This window comes from Semicossyphus pulcher, unplaced genomic scaffold (assembly GCF_022749685.1).
Source record: "Semicossyphus pulcher isolate SPU_LCO1_2020_fin unplaced genomic scaffold, fSemPul1.0.p SCAF_17, whole genome shotgun sequence".
Classification (NCBI taxonomy): domain Eukaryota; kingdom Metazoa; phylum Chordata; class Actinopteri; order Labriformes; family Labridae; genus Semicossyphus; species Semicossyphus pulcher.
In genome coordinates, this window is record NW_027211681.1 from 22,268,515 (window position 1) to 22,285,230 (window position 16,716).

At 43.9% G+C, this 16,716-nt stretch overlaps 1 protein-coding gene across 1 annotated transcript; it reads left to right on the top strand.

The window, feature by feature from the left end:
• Nucleotides 1-173: 173 nt before the first annotated feature.
• On the top strand, nt 174-16,100 carry LOC138595284 (3',5'-cyclic-AMP phosphodiesterase 4C-like). The gene is made up of 17 exons (XM_069666650.1): nt 174-345; nt 1,286-2,079; nt 3,007-3,141; nt 4,494-4,621; nt 4,737-4,919; nt 5,039-5,078; nt 5,184-5,254; nt 5,361-5,523; nt 6,825-6,918; nt 7,024-7,181; nt 9,043-9,141; nt 10,524-10,688; nt 10,863-10,962; nt 11,069-11,223; nt 12,427-12,549; nt 12,646-12,828; nt 14,074-16,100. The coding sequence occupies exons 2-17, from the start codon at nt 2,038-2,040 to the stop codon at nt 14,986-14,988; spliced, it is 2,754 nt and encodes a 917-aa protein (XP_069522751.1). The 5' UTR covers nt 174-345; nt 1,286-2,037; the 3' UTR covers nt 14,989-16,100.
• The last annotated feature ends 616 nt before the right edge of the window (nt 16,101-16,716 follow it).

The window sequence follows — 16,716 nt, forward strand, 5'->3', positions numbered from 1 at the left end:
GCGGAGGCTGTTGTATGGGATTAATGGACACAGTGTGCGTCTGTGCGGGAGGAGGGAGGGGAGGGGAGATGGGCTTCTCCACGGAGGCTGTGTTGGTGGAGGTGGTGGGGGGTGACTGGGGGAGACCACTGTGGCAGGGGAGAGGGAGGAGAGGAGAGACAGGGAGGGAGGGAGGCTGGTGAAGCCGCGGATATTCATGAAGACGGCAAGTGTTTTTTCTCTCACTGTGGTGACACACAGCTCGTCTGCAGAGAGACAGAGGGAGCGATGAAGGAGGGAGACGGGTGAAAGAAAGCAAGAAGACGAGGCCCAGCCCATCTTTTCATTGATCTTGAGGCGATCAAGGTGAGAGTGTTTTTATTCTTACATGCTGCAGCCTGACTCTGTGTGTGTGTGTGTATGTGTGTCTGTCTGACACATATCTCATGCAGTGTGTGCAAACAGGCGTGATGGCAGGGCTGTCCTCAAGTATGCATGGATTCAGGGTCTTTTTCCTTCTATATAAATATATATATTTGGGTGTTTTGTAACAGAAGAGCAGGCTGGTAGTTGAGCTGCATATTGATGCATTGCTGCTTGGTTTTATAAGCTGCTTTATCTGTAGTGGAGGTGGTACTGGTGGCAGTCATATGTGCTTAAATATCTAATTGCCTGTGTGTGTGTATATATGTCACTGTGTCATTTGTTGATTTCTCCACACAGCCTTTTTTAAACTAATGTGTGCAGACTCTGGTGTGGGAGTTCTTCCATTGAGTGGGTGTGTTCTTGTTCATGACCCCTGGTAGAAGTCGTCTCCACTCCACTATTTGTCTGTTTACCAGCTCGATATGAAACACTCTGATATGCTGAATCTGTCCTATCCAATGGAATTAGGTCATCTCGGACTGCTCAGTGTAATTATATAACATCAGACAGCTTTGGTGTTGCAGTATCTGCTCAGAATTAGCCACAATGTAGGTACAGCTCCTGCAATGCCAAAAATATTTTGTCAGGGCAGCCCCCTCTATTAGTCAACCAATCATTTGTCGGGATGTTAGTCAACAAATTGGGATTTTTTTTCCCATCATTTCTTTGTTTTGTTCATGCATCAGAAAACAAAAGGCTTCTGTCCCCCGAAAAAATCTCCAAAGCTGGTTTACATTACTAGAGGAGTACTGTATACGTGGGATAAGGCTTTATCATATTTAACGATGCATCAAGAGACTTCATTACACGAAAACAGGACAGACAGTTCTAAAAGAAGATGACTCACAAAATCAGCTAATCATTTCTGTTTTTTTCACAGGGAATCTACACCGGAGAGGACACGCTGGGACAGATTCAAGGATGCATCCCGGCATAACAGACCTGGGCTCTGAGATCTGGACTCCTCTCTGTGCAGAATTTGGATCTGACTGATCAGTGAGACAATGGGGAACTGATCTGAGGCAGGGGAGACTTGGTGCAAATCCATCCCCCAAACTGGACCTGGATTATTAATGGTTGGAAAACTGCTTTCATGTGGGATCAGGTGTACTATTACTACGACTCCAAGTTGGATAAACATCATAGGAAACTTGGGAAAGGTTTTTTTCAGCTGTGACATCATGAACTCTGAGCGGGATATCCCTTTGGCTTGTCTCGCCAAAGCAAGGCGACATGCAGGCGGACTTATTTTGTCCTGGAAAGTCCTCGCTCACACTGAAATGGAGTGAATTTTTCTTGATTCTCCTTTCTTCCAAAGTACAATTGATCAAAACAAAGGTCATCCACCTCAGACTGAACCTGGAGCGTCCAAGGGGCACTTAAATGCACCGTTAGCACGATAGCGTCAGGTTTGGACGCCTGGTTTCAGCCACCTGAAGACCGAGGTGCGGACAGAGCGCGAGCGAGGCGGTCTGCTTGCTGAGTCAGCTCCAATGGGGGCCGGTTGTGACCCGGTCTGACCCCGGTTTGACCTTGCAGTGACCTTTGACCTCTCCGGTCCTGGCTCTCCACCTGCTCTGCTGCCTGGGTTCCGGAACGCTCCGCCCTGGGGCCCAGAACGAGCCGATCAGAATGAAGAAGAGCCGCAGCGTGCTGTCTGTGACTGGAGAAGAGGTGAGATGGCGAATATAAACAACCAGGGATGCACACAAAAATATCTGATAACTTTTTTTTTTCTGTGGGAGTAGATTCAAGGCAGAGCGACAGTCAGAGTCAGCTGTGTGAGTGTTTCCTTGAATCCTTACATGACACACAGACCTCGTGACTTTCACACATCCAAGGCTCCCTTTGTTCTTGTTGTCAAGGTCTGAGGACGCACTCACTAGTCAGAGTGGTCAGTCTGTCTCCTTCAGCCTCCACTCAGTCACAGTCCTCTATGTAAATGAGCCCCAGCTAAATATGTCCTCTATGTAAACGAGCTATTTTATTTTAAAGGTAACATCTTTGCTTAAGGACATAACACTGTGTGTTTTTTAACCGCTCCTTTGTTGATAATGCTGACGGGATACCCAAACCTATGTGTATGTTTTTATTTGTACTGTACATGTGTATGTGTATGTGTGTGAGCATCTCTCCACATCTGGGTCTGGACGACATCAAACGCAGCATGGAAGCAACACGGCACTGTTGCCTAGCAACTGCTACCATTCCCCTAGTGTTTTGTTGCTACGGTACTGCAGTGCAGATCATCCTCTAAGAGCTCGGTCTGTAGAGGCCTTATCCCAGACACACACACACACACACTCACACACCAAACACACACGCATGCATGTAGCCGAACACGCGCACAGTCACACACAAATACAAACACACATACATTTATAATTTATAGGCGGTGTTTTTGAGGAAGTTTCATCCCTCGTCAGAATTCAAATAAGGCAAATCAACAGGGTTTGGTAAATCTGACAAAATGACAACATTATTGATCAAGTTAATATTTTACTGACTTTGTTTTTTTATGATTATAAGCATGGTGCTTTTTTTATTTCCAAAGACAAAAGTGTTTCATCTGTTTTTCCTGCCCTCCCTCTTGTCTCTCAGGGTAATGACACAGATATAACAGGTGCTGGGGAGAAGGCGGAGTCATCTCGCTACAGCCGATCTTATACGTCCGGGGCCACACTGGGGGCTGAGCTACGCAGAGGGAGGAGCAGAAGACTCTCGTCTAGTCTCCAGGTACTGAGAGGAAGCATGGGTGCAATAACTTGCTTTGGGGCCCTGGGGTTGAAGTGGGCTATGGGCCCCCATTAACCCCCCTACCTCCTGTGAATGTAGAATTAAGGAGAAATTAGGACCATGCATTTGACAAATTGTTTATACAAGCTGGCTTTCTAACAAACCATGATTCTGTGTTTACAATTTCAAAGTACTTTTTCCTACCAATACAGGGACTCAACGGCTTCCTAGATTTCAGTTCAATATGAATGCTTGATGCATGATTACAGATAAAGCATCACAGTGTATAGTTAAGTTCACTGTCATTATGATATGGTAACGCTGTGCAAATCAATCTTCAAATTAAAATGCAACAAAAATGTAACTATAAACAACGCATTTATCAACCTTTTCCACCTTTAGTTTTATAAATGATTTCAACATTTTGAAACATACAAAATCTTGAAATGTAAACAAACTTAACCAAACAAAGTGATGCACAAAACAAGAAACAACTTAGGGTGCTTTCATACCTGACAGCTTTGGTCCGGACATTTGTACAGGTGTGAACGCGCAATCGAACTCTGATGCAGACCAAACAACCGGACCATGGTCCGCTAGAAAAGACGGGCCTCGATCCGTTTCCAAACTTAAAGCAGGACCTAACACAGGAAGCAAACCAAAACACAGTGCATTGTGGGTTGGTAACAGGTGCAGAGACAACCACACAGCCAGGCAGTGAGATGAGTAGAGAACAGACGTGGGGGAGTGACGAGGAAATAGAAATATGGGCTGACCAAACAATTTCACAAATGCTTGTGTACACGCACAAGAACACGGAGGTGTTCAAACTGTGAAAAACTAAAGGAGACTGGTCGAAATGTGGAACAATGTCGGTTAATAGTAAAAAACCTCCGATGATCATGTTGAGTGTGATTGATCAGTGTGCTCTCCCTATTTGTTGACTTCAGGGAGTTTTCCCACGTGGAAATTCTGACCAATCAGAGAGCAGTTTCCCCGCGCATCAAAACTTTTGGTCCGCTGGTCAAAGCTGCCGTGTGAACGCAAACCAAACTCGAGGGGGGGTTGCCTTTATAGTAGTCAATACATTTTTTACACTTTCTTTCATCTGTGCAGTCATCATCTCTCTATCCCCCCACCTTTTCTGTCTATCTGCGGGTGTTTTGATCAAATACAGGCAAAAGTAACCCCACAAAAAAGAAAAGAAAAATACATACATATTCAAATTCTTTATTGCTTCTTTTTTTTATTGGTCAGAAAAAATAGTATTGTTTATATTAAAATTTTTCCAGACACCTTTGAAGCTATTGTTGACGGGTATCCTTGACAATCTCCTTCTTCTGGCTCTACAGGTCCCCTGCTGGCTCCGCCCTCGAGACCGCACGCGTTCACCAGAGGTCCTGAACAACGTGTCGCGACCAACAACTCTTCCCCTCCGCATCCCACCGCGCATCTCCATCACACAAGCAGACTCTGACAGGTTTACTCACAACTTACCTCTGTTTTCTAAGAAACATTATCTGGCAGAAAGCGACAGTATTTTTAGTTTCTGTCCTCTCTAATCATCAAAAAATGTCCCTTCCCTCTTTCTTCAGCTACGAAGCAGAAAATGGCGTGTCACCAGGTCACACCCCGCTGGGTTCGCAGAGTCCAGGCCTCACGCTGCACACCTCCTTTCCCCAGGGCCAGAGGAGGGAGTCCTTCCTCTACCGCTCTGACTCGGACTATGACATGTCACCCAAGACGGTCTCACGAAACTCATCCCTCGCCAGTGAAGGGTGAGAATCATGGAGAAAGACAGAAAGAATGAGTGAAAGGGAGAGAGCATTTTTTAGCTTACTTTTTGGGAAAAATCTTTCTATCATCTCTGCTTCATCTATTTTTAAATCTCTCGTAGGCACACAGGAGAGGACTTCATTGTCACACCTTTTGCTCAAGTGAGGCTTAGTTACAACACTTTATCACTTATTAAAGCCTCTTATTAGGACATGTTTGTTTCTCTGAGGTAATTCTGAATACATACTGTGATGCCCTGATTTTAGGTTTTGGCCAGTCTGCGATCAGTACGGAGCAACTTCACCATCCTTGCCAACGTCTCCACACCGACAGTCAAGTCAGTACAAACTGATTTTCCAGAAATATGAGGATGTTGCTAACTTGTTACTAACTGAAGTTAGCATAGAGCTGCTGGATAGTCTGACTATCTGTTGTGTCTGCAGGAGGTCTCCTCTGGGTGGAGTGTGTGTCAGTCCCAGGGCTTCACTATCAGACCAGCAGTACCAGCAGCTCGCCCTGGACACACTGGAGGAGCTGGACTGGTGTTTAGACCAGTTGGAGACCATTCAGACACACCGCTCTGTCAGCGAGATGGCATCCAACAAGGTAGGTCGACATCAGCAGGCTTATATAGGTTTATAATAAATATACCTCCATCTGTATAAAGTCTATGTTTCAAATACACATTACAGTTTTGATGTATTTTGATGCTTTTATCCTTTTCTATTGTTATCTACTTACTTAAAGTCATCTTATGTTTATTTTTTACAACAGTAAAATCCAGTGTTCATTTATAAATTATCCTACCGGAGAACATATCTTTGTTTGAACAACATCTGAGGCAACCCTGTAAAAAATGTTCAATAATAATGCTCAAGCTCATAATGCTCAATTCAGCCTATAATGTTGCCAGATCTGGGCCTCTAACAGATGTTTGGTACTGGTTTATAGAGCTTCTTTCCCAAGGGTCAAAAAACCCACTAACACCCGCTAACTTAGTGGGAAAGGTTACAATCGGCATTCAGACCCGGGTCAAAAGATTCTGCAGTAGACCCGGGTAATTATCGCCTCAGCTCTGATCGGCAATGGAACACAAAACCCGTGTCGACTTGCTTATCTCCTACCCCTTTCCGGCGCGATACTATGAAGCCTGTCTCCATCCAAGCAGCGCTCGATCGTTCCAAGTTTGTTGGCGCAGGGTTTGATAAATAGACTGAAGAAGTAATAGATACAATAAAGACCTAACCACCCTCATATCTTCACTGGCCTCCATGCTACTTACCAAAGAGTATAATGTAAGTTCTTGTGTGCATACTTTTGTTTTATAACCCTGTTTCCGGTGCGTTCGTGACATCAGGCCTAAAGCAGTATACTCCACTGGCAATGGGAACAGAGACATTTATTAGCGGGTCTGTAAAACCTGCGTCAACGCGCTAATTTTGGTGGGAAAGGGGTGTGCTTGGGGTAAAGTTTGTCCAGCACAGTAGTGTCCCCAGTTTACCAGTTTTACTGTCTGCAGCACATGTAACAGAGCATCACTGCTGAAATGACAGCAGTCTGTTACACATTCCTCTATAAAGTCATTTATTAGATAAGTCTCATCTCAGTACTTTTGCATCGCCATATTGGTGCTCAATTCACGTAGATTGAGTCTATTTTTGGTCCAGCTCAAAAATTCAATATATCTTCCGCCATGTCAGTAATCCTTTGAATTTTTGCCTTTTAAAATAGGTTTAAGGTTTCATGTTACTGAAACCTTAAACCCTGAGAATCCAAATCCCCAAATCCAAAAAGAGAACTGAATTATGATTTCTATATTATTATTTCAGCCTCAGATAAACAATCTTCCCTAAAACTTCTGAGATCAGCACATCCTTGATTCGTTTCTCTGTTTTATTCCGCTACAGTTTAAGAGGATGCTGAACCGAGAGCTGTCCCACCTGTCAGAGATGAGTCGCTCTGGTAACCAGGTGTCGGAATACATCTCCAGCACCTTCATGGGTGAGTGGGACCAGAATCCCGTTTTCTGTCTACCTCCTATTTGTAACATTTGCCAAATAAAAACACTAACTCTTTAAATGCATGTGCTTGTCCATCAATCTGCAGACAAGCAGAACGAGGTTGAGATCCCGTCTCCGACCCTGAAAGACAAACCTATGAGTCACATCAGTGGAGTGAGGAAACTGTCTCACAGCTCCAGCCTCTCCAGCACTTCCATGCCTCGCTTCGGAGTCAACACGGACCACGAGGACGAACTAGCCAAGGTCTCGTTGTTTATATGTTCTCTATGACTCACTCGGAACAAGGTGCACAAATCAATGCCTGTTCAGACTTGGACTGAGCTCTGTGAACACTGATAATATTTATGTTATCTTGTTCGCAGAAGATAAATAGAACAAAATATCATCTTTTAGGACTTCAGGGGCTCGTAGAGTCTTTTTCTTAGTTTAAATGTTGCCTTGTTTGTCTCTTCCAGCAGTGTGAAGAAAGTAGTAATGTAAGTAAAGTAAAGTGTAATTTTATTGTTTTGTTGTTATAGTGATAAACACCTGAGACGCTTTTCAGTGTCACACTTAGATTGAAGCCAGAGGAGTCATGTGGGACATGCATTATGTAAAAAAAGAGTTTTTTTAAGTTTTTAAGATTTTTAAGTAGCTTTTGAGGTCCTAAAATTTTGGTTGGATTCTGTTTCTGTGAACCAAAATCCCACCAGATATTTGCAGTTGCAGTATTACAGGCCGGGTGTCTGGTGCGTCTTTCACGAAAAAAATCACAAGCGGCGCCCAGTTAGTGACGCGTTTTCCATCAGCCAGCAGTGGTTGGTCTGTCAGAGAGGGTAGGCGGAGCTAAGCGGCTGCTTTTCCGGTCTCTGCAAGTGTTGCGAGTAAACAGTAATCTACTATGGCTGAACAAACAAAGAAAAGATCGATGACGACAGATACAACTTCAACAAGACTAGGTCAAAACCTGCGCTTTTGTGGGCAGGACTGTCCTTATGAGGCCGATGACAACGTGTTTGAAAGCAGGTGCGCTCTGCGGACGTAGGTGAGGACAGCGGACAAGCAGCGAAACAAAGTATCCAGAGCTGTATAGACAGAGAGTCACATCATTGGAGGTCCAATATGCTCCATGATCCGCCATTGCGATGTCCCAACTCTCTCTCTACGGCTCTGAAAGTACCGTCACTCACTGAGTTACTCAGTCAGTCAGTCACATACAGATCCATGTGTAGGGCTGACCCTGGCAGTCACCAAAAATACATGAAAATCCAAAGACAAAGAAACAAACTCAACGCTCAGATGAAGGCAAACAGGCTGAAAAGGAAAGCGACCGTCAGCAAGGAAAATCAAGAGTTACAACCGGAGCCAACCGTGGACGTCACACATGCAGCACTGTCTGGATATCTGGGTAGTGTGCTCCCGCAGTTACTGTTTATCACCATAGGTGCCACCAAAGAGAACGAAGATCTTCGAGATTACCACTTATTCAGTTCTTAGTTTGTTTTGTTTCATAATATGTCAAAAATATTGAAAAGGAACCATTACAATTTATTAAACGCGAAGGATAGATTTTAAAGGCTTTAAAGGATGAATCCAAAAAGCATTCAGTTTGGTGTCACAGAAGACAAAGAAATACAGAAAATATTATTTTTTATTCATATTTTCTGTCAATAAAAATATCCTGTGAACGTATCAGCTCTGAAGTTATTACAAATAGGCTGGTTCATTGGTTGTTTTTTCTCTAATTTAATTGTTTTTATTATTAGGACATTGTTTGTAATTTACATTTGGAATAGATTAAGTTCTGTAAGTGATACATAATGCTGGTAATTTGATAAATGCGGTTAATTATCTACCTCTTTAAACTGAAGTCTGTTGCATGTAATTTTTAAATGATCAAGTCAAGTACATTTTTCTTTATTGTCACTTCAACCAGATACAAGTACACAGTTTCTCTAGGACTGTGATGCTGCATAGAAGAGGGGAAAACAATAGCACCATCTTTTCTTTCAACCCTTAAACAATGACATGCTTGTTTGATGTATTTTTTTGTATTTAAAATGTGTGTGTTTCTGACTCTAAACATGACATGATGTTTCCCTGTGTGCGTGTTGTGTTCGAGCAGGATTTGGAGGACCTTGACAAGTGGAGTTTTAACATATTCAGAGTAGCTGAATTCTCCAACAACAGACCTCTCAGCTGCATCATGTATGCCATCTTCCAGGTAAACAAAATGAGTGTGAACGCGTGGGAGTGCGTGTTGTCTCTGTGATTGCTCTCACCTAAAGTGTTTGTTAGCTGGTTGATGTGCTGTGTGTGACGTTCTCCTATTGGTGTGGCTGGGGCTTTGTTACACCTGGCACCTGGCCCGAAGTATGGGTGTGAATCACAGACTTTATGGTAGCAGTGGAAGAAGTCACTGGGATGCTACCTTTTCATTTGTGGACTGCTATTTTGAAGAGTCGAGTTTGGCATTATGTTGCTTATTAGCAGCCAGAAGTAACCATTTATGGATGACAGGGTGGAGCTACAGAGGAGTTATTAGAGCTTTGTGGCCAACTATGCACAAGGCTAATATACACCGATCTTTCATAACATTATGACCACTGACAGGTGAAGTGAAAAACGTTGATTATCTCGTTATAATGGCTCTTGTCAGTGGGAGGGATATGTTGGGCAGCAAGTGAACATTTTGTCCGCGTTGTTGACGTGTTGGAAGCAGGAAAAATGTGAGCGACTTTGACAAGAGCCAAACTGTGATGGCTAGACGACTGGTTCCGAGCATCTCCGGCTCTTTTGGGGTGTTTCCGTTCTGCAGTGGTCAGTACCAACCAAAAGGATAGATTCATGTGCGGCCAAGGCTCACTGAAACGCGTGGGAAGTGAGGGTTGGCCCACAAGTGCGATCCATGGAGGCCCCACTTTGTAACTTACAGGACTGAAAGCATCTGCTGCTAACGTCTTGGTGCCAGATACCTCAGCACACCTTCAGAGGTCTAGTGGAGTCCATGCTTTGATGGGTCAGGGCTGTTGTGGTGGCAGAAAGGGGGACCTACACAATATTAGGCAGCTGGTCATAATGTTATGGCTGATCGGTGTAGAAGGTGGCTATTCAGCTAGTTAGAAACAGTGTCTCCCGCAGAATGAGTCTCTTAGCTATGACTCAGCGCCTGGACAGAGACAAGAGACGGCACACGTCATCGTTGTTTATAAAAATGCAGTGCATTGTGGATACAGATTTTCCATAAAGGAGATGAGTAAATGTAGCGTGGATCAATCTCTCTGTTTGTGGCTGTTAACAGAGCCTCCAGTCTGCATCCAACTGTAGAGTAACAATCGGCTTCATGATCGGAGACAGTTTTTATATCCCGTCAACACTCCTGTCCATATTCACTCCCTCTCTCTTTGTTTGCATCAAACTTAAACTAAATGTTTAATGCAATATGTGCTTATTTGCAAACAGAGAAATGAAGTGAGATCTAATAACAAGTGGTTTCCTGAGGCGCATGTGGAGACGCATTCTAATGTCAGACTTTAACTGATCCGCTTGCGATCAGATCTCAGTACCGGGTGTAAACAAGTTCTGCTCCCCCTCCTCCCTCCTCAGGAACGAGAGCTGTTGAAGACGTTTCGGATCCCAGTCGACACCTTTGTCACCTATGTGATGACCCTGGAGGACCATTATCATGGAAACGTAGCGTACCACAACAGCCTCCATGCGGCAGATGTCACCCAGTCCACACACGTCCTCCTCTCCACTCCTGCTCTTGATGTATGTTGAAAGCACACACGCTCTCTTGACATGATAAAACAACAGTGATGTAACTGCAGAATTGATTTTTAAATTGTTCATGGTCAGATAAAAACCTTTGAATAACATTGTGATGTGTCTGAAGGTCAGATGAGTTATTCTGTTTCCTCTCTCTTCTGTCCTCCTCCCTGTCAGGCCGTCTTCACAGACCTGGAGATCCTCGCCGCTCTGTTCGCTGCAGCCATCCATGATGTCGATCACCCGGGTGTTTCAAATCAGTTCCTCATCAACACCAGTGAGTGTACACACACACACACACACACACACACACACACAAATAGACAGAATGTAAAATATCTCTTGATAATTGCTGCGCCTCTGTCCCTCTTCCCTGCGCTCAGACTCGGAGCTGGCCCTCATGTATAACGATGAGTCCGTTCTGGAGAACCACCACCTCGCTGTCGGCTTCAAGCTTCTGCACCAGGAAAACTGTGACATCTTCCAGAACCTCACCAAGAGGCAGCGTCAGAGTCTTCGCAAGCTCGTCATCGATATGGTCAGGGCAATGTCTAAGAAATCTTACGAGATAAATTATTTTAAAAATTCTTATCTTAGTTACGGGCTGCACAGTAATGCAGTGCAGTGGTTAGCACTGTTGCCTCACAGCTATAAGGTCACCGGTTCAAACCCCGGTTTGGGCAAGGTGGGCCTTTCTGTGCAGAGTTTGCATGTTCTCCCTGTGAATGCATGGGTTCCCTCCGGGGTCTCTGGCTTCCTCCCACAGTCCAAAGACATGCTTGTAAGGTTAATTGGTGACCCTAAATTGGCCATAGGTGTGGGTGTGAGTGTGAAAGGTTGTCTGTCTCTATATGTCGGCCCTGTGATTGACTGGCGACCAGTCCAGGGTGTACCCCGCCCTTCGCCCAATGACAGCTGGGATAGGTTCCAGCCCCCCGCGACCCTGAACAGGATAAGCGGTATAGATGATGGATGGATGGATATCTTGGTTACTGTTCTCTGTTAATGCCTTATTTAATAGTCTTAGATTTGTTTAATGGTGTGAGACATCTCTCACGTTGTATCTTCGGTGCAGCTTCATTGTTTTTTAGGATTTTATATGAATCCTGTTTTGGATTCTTATCGCCATTTTTATTTATTTAAGTCAATACAAGTTCATTGTGTTTAATTTCATTCTCTGAACCCATCGATTATCATCTGATGATGATTTAGCCTGCGGGAGAAAGGGTCAATATTTCAGGGTTCAGGGGTAACCACCTGAAATCAGGTTATTAAGAATATCTGCACCAAGACATCCTTTCACGGTATGCAGGTCATTGTTAAAAACAAAGCAATTAGGCAACACTACTCTCACTACAAACAGAGACGAGAACATTTTGGACACCAAAAATAATGTCCCCAGGCTACACACTTCTTAATCTTCCATATATAATTATAATAAAATGTAATTAAACCCTTCTTAACTTCAGAGAACAAACTCCCATTGGCTCCACGAGCCTCTACAATAATGCCCAATCTGGCTTCTGTCATAACGTGTAGGAACTAGATTGTTTGCAGAACTCCAATGTGCCATATCCGATCTGTCAAAAAGGCAGGTGTGTTGCAGGTAATGTTTTAAATTAGAGGTTAATCTAAAGCCTCACTTTAAATCTCTATGCTCTCTATTTGACACACGAGGACAGAGATGAGTTTGGATCTGTGTGCTTCACTTCTACATCTCTCTTACCGTCTCTGTCTGCAGGTGTTGGCCACAGACATGTCCAAACACATGACCCTGCTGGCTGACCTGAAGACCATGGTGGAGACCAAGAAGGTGACCAGCTCAGGTGTGCTGCTCCTGGACCACTATACAGAGCGGATACAGGTGACTTGTCCTCTGTACATGCAAGCATGGCTGCTCACACATACTGCATACACATATACTGAATATGTCGACTGTACTATGTGTGTGTGTTTTTAGGTGTTGAGAAACATGGTGCACTGTGCAGACCTGAGCAACCCCACCAAGGCGCTGCCGTTGTACCGACAGTGGACGGAGAGGATCATGGAGGAGTTCTTCAGACAGGGGGACAAAGAGCGAGAGAGGGGGATGGAGATCAGCGCCATGTGTGACAAACACACTGCTTCTGTGGAGAAGAGTCAGGTAACATTACATCTCTCTTTTTCTCCCTCTTTTAATATGTCACTGTTACTACTATGAATTCAGACTAATGAACTGGACATGTGGATGTTAGAAGACTCGGAGCTGTCAGAACACAAAATGAATAATGGGCCATGAACAAGCTTTTTGAGAGGCTTCTGGCAGAGGCAGTATTATACATAGCTACACTTTCAAAGCGTGTTTGGTGAAGCTTTAACCTTTGAGTTTATGGTGAGACTGTCAGAGGTGCTTATGGCGGTTTTTGAGGCCATTGTTGGCGTCATTCACAGACACTATATAGTTTTGTAATGTGTGGCGGTGTTGGCAAATTTAATAAGAATGTAATGAAACTACACAGGAAGACTGCATTGGCAAAGAGGAACAGTGGTCACACAGAGATCCTCATTTTTTTGGCCATGTTGACTTCATTCGAACTTCAGAGAGACAGGAAATATGGGGAGGAGGGAGCGGAGGATGACGTGCAGCAAAGGGCCGAGGGCGGGAGTCGAGCCTGCGGCTGCTGCGTCATGACCTGTACCCTCTGTCTTTGGGGCGCCTGCTCTACCTTCTGAGCTTAGTCGGCGTCCCATAGATCCTCTTTAACACGAACTGAGAGAAATTTAACTTTTATTTGTTGTAAACACTGAATGAGCCTTTCACAAAGCTGTGTTAGTTAACATGACTTTGTGGGTCTACAGCCATGCTAGCTGCTCATTAAGGCTCCATTCAGGTACATTTTGAGCTACACGCTAATGTCGCCAAGCTAAAATGCATCGATTAGAAGATCAATACCAATCTCATAACTGTATAGTGGTTTTAAAACTGAAGCTGGCATCTCGTTAGCTTAGCTAATCATAAAGACTGGAAACCAAGCAGAGGCCTGGCTCTGTTTTAAATAACATCTGAAATAAAAACATACAGAAGCTCAAGTGTAGAAACAACTAATTTTAATTTTACGAGGGTAAAAGGTGCAGGATAATTTAGTGATTGGGTTGAGTGACGTCTTTGAATCTCATCACCTTGAGGGAGCTGTATAACCACTAATATTTATTTTCACACTTCAATGGATTGAACACATTTAGACAGAGCCAGGCTAGCTGTTTCCCCCTGATTCCATTCTTTACGCTAAGCTAAGCTAAGCTAACCGTCTGCTTTTTATTTACCTCGCAGACATGAGTGAGGTATCAATCTTCGTGTCTTAATTTTGGCATTTTAACACCACCTTTTATCACTTTTTTTCTTTCCTAGGTGGGGTTCATCGACTACATCGTCCACCCGCTGTGGGAGACGTGGGCCGACCTGGTGCACCCGGACGCCCAGGAGCTGCTGGACACCCTGGAGGAGAACAGGGAGTGGTACCTGAACACGATGCCCCAGTCCCCCTCACCTCCCCCAGACAGACACATGCAGCACGACCGCTTCCAGTTCGAGCTCACCCTGGAGGACCTGGAGCACAACAACCACAACCACATACACCTGAGGAGCTGCGGCGGGAGGAACGACAGCGAAGCAATCTGCGAGGACAACGCTGAAGACCAAACAGAGGACGACAGAGAGGAGCTCACAGAGGAGGAACAGAACCATGTAGAAACTGAGAAAGAAGACGAGGAGAATCACAACAGCGAACAGAACGGAGTCACAGATGAAGAGGGGGAGAACAGAGACGAGGAGGAAGAGGAGGAGGTGAAAGAAAATGAAGAGGGGGAGGAAAATGGAGAAGACCAGGTAGAAGAAGATGAAGCAGAAAAGGAAGAGGAAGTGAACGATGGAGTGGAGGATGAGGAGGCTAAAGAGGAGGATGAGGAAGGAGAACAGGAGCTGGAAGCGGGTGATGAGGAAGGCGCACAGAATGAAGAGGAAGGTGAGGAAGGAGCAGAAAATGAGGATGCAAAGGAGGAGGAAGGAGAAGGTGAAGAAGAGGAAAACAAGGAGGCAGAAGTGGAGGAAGAGGAGGGGGGAGAAGAAGAGGAGGCAGCAGAGATGGAGGAAAATGTAGAAGAAGAGGAGGGTGAGACAGAGGAGAAAGCTGAGGAGGAGGTAGAAGAAACAGAAGAGTTGGAAGAAGCAGGAGAGGAGGAGGAGGAGGAGGAGGAGGTGCCAGCTGAGGATGAAACTGAACAGGAGGAGGCTGAAGAAGTAGAAGAAGAGGAGGAGGAAAGTTAGTTGGGAGTAAAAACAGGATTTATCAGGGTCAATGAGGAACGATTAAGGAGAGATAAAGAAGAACATAAATAGGGCTAGTAAGGCTTCCACAGTTTGCTGTATGACCGTCATGGAGGACGATTAAAGAGCCGAAGACGCTCTTCATGTGACCCTCGACTACAGACGACTCAAACAAACTTCACAGCTCACACGGGAAAATTTTAAGTCAAACAGCTCAGCATCGGACACAAATACAAACACTTTGCTGGAGAATTGCAGCGTCTCGATCAGCTGGTAGTAGGAGAAAGACTTGAGTCTTCATCACCGAGTATCTGTACATCCATCACTGCCGTACGGGAATAAACTTGGGGATAATAAATAGGAGGGGGAAACCTGTTTTATCCACCTTTTGTAGCTCCTGAAAGAAAAAAAAAATACCCTGAAATACGTACATGCAAATAAGTGCTACCCATCATCTCTGTGTCACTGTCTCGTTTCTGAGGAACACACACACGCCGACCAACAACTGTTAAAAGAAACTTCCTCTGTTTGTCAGAAAAAAATGCAAAAAGTCTGGACAGTGTAGTTCGTCGTCTTATATTTACAACAGGAACCCCCTCGGGTTCTGATCTAGGAACAGTTTATCCTCCTCACATACTAACCTTGAAGCAAAAATGCTGGATTTCTGAAAACACTTCTGAATAATATCCGGTCGAGGTGGGAGTATTTTGCAATCCAGCTCAGGAGGCGGACCCTGTTCTAGTGTCGATGTCGGTCCATGTCACGAGAAACCTAAATAAAAAACACCCAGTATTCATCCCGCCCTGACAGTTTTCACACCTCTCCCAGACCGTGAGTTTGCTTCCCGGGTGAATCGTGCCAAACTGTCCCACGACCAGCACTGAGCAATTCAGCCTCCTTAATGGCTACTCGTTCGTGAAGCAATGAACCGTGGGACCAGGGTTTAACGGGTGTGATGGTCTTCCACTAATCCCATGTTTTTTTTTGTTTTGTTTTTGTAAAAAAAAGAAAAAAACAAAGGTATTTGGCACTTTATCTAACACCCCTGTTACATATATGTACATAATAAACATGTATTTTAATCTGCTGATGTCATATAATAAATATGATCAATGAAGTTGATGGTTTTGTTTTTAATTGCAGGTGTCTGACATCTTTCTACACTGGGTAATACCATAAAGAGGTCATCCACCAGGATGAGTAGTACCTCTGGTGATGCTTCATTTAATGGGTTTGTAATTTAATAATTATTTCCTTCAGTAATCAAAGTAAATTATCAAAATGTCAAACAATCTTCGGGCCTGCTTTTTAGAGATGACATTTTTCTGTTTTCTGTTTAATAATAGTCTGTGTTTTAGTCTTTTTATCTTATCTTTATAAAAATGAAATCACAAACTTCAGTAAAATGATCACAAAATTATTAACCCATCAAATAAAGTCAGTCGTAATCAATAATCTGCTATTTTTTGATTATCAATTAATAATTAAATAGCAAATATTGTGATACTAAACTAAATATGTTAAAGATTTGTACAAAAAATCTTTTTAATCTCCTTCACCTGCAGCTTTTGTTAACTTTTTTGGCCATTTTTTATCTTGTTCTAATTTTGTAGATACGGACATCAGATATTTTTACAATGAAAGTACTTGTTTAGTTGTAGTATGTAGTTGTAGTTGTAGCAATAAAATAAAGTAGTACTGAACTTTCTGCTGCTATAAATACTTCTG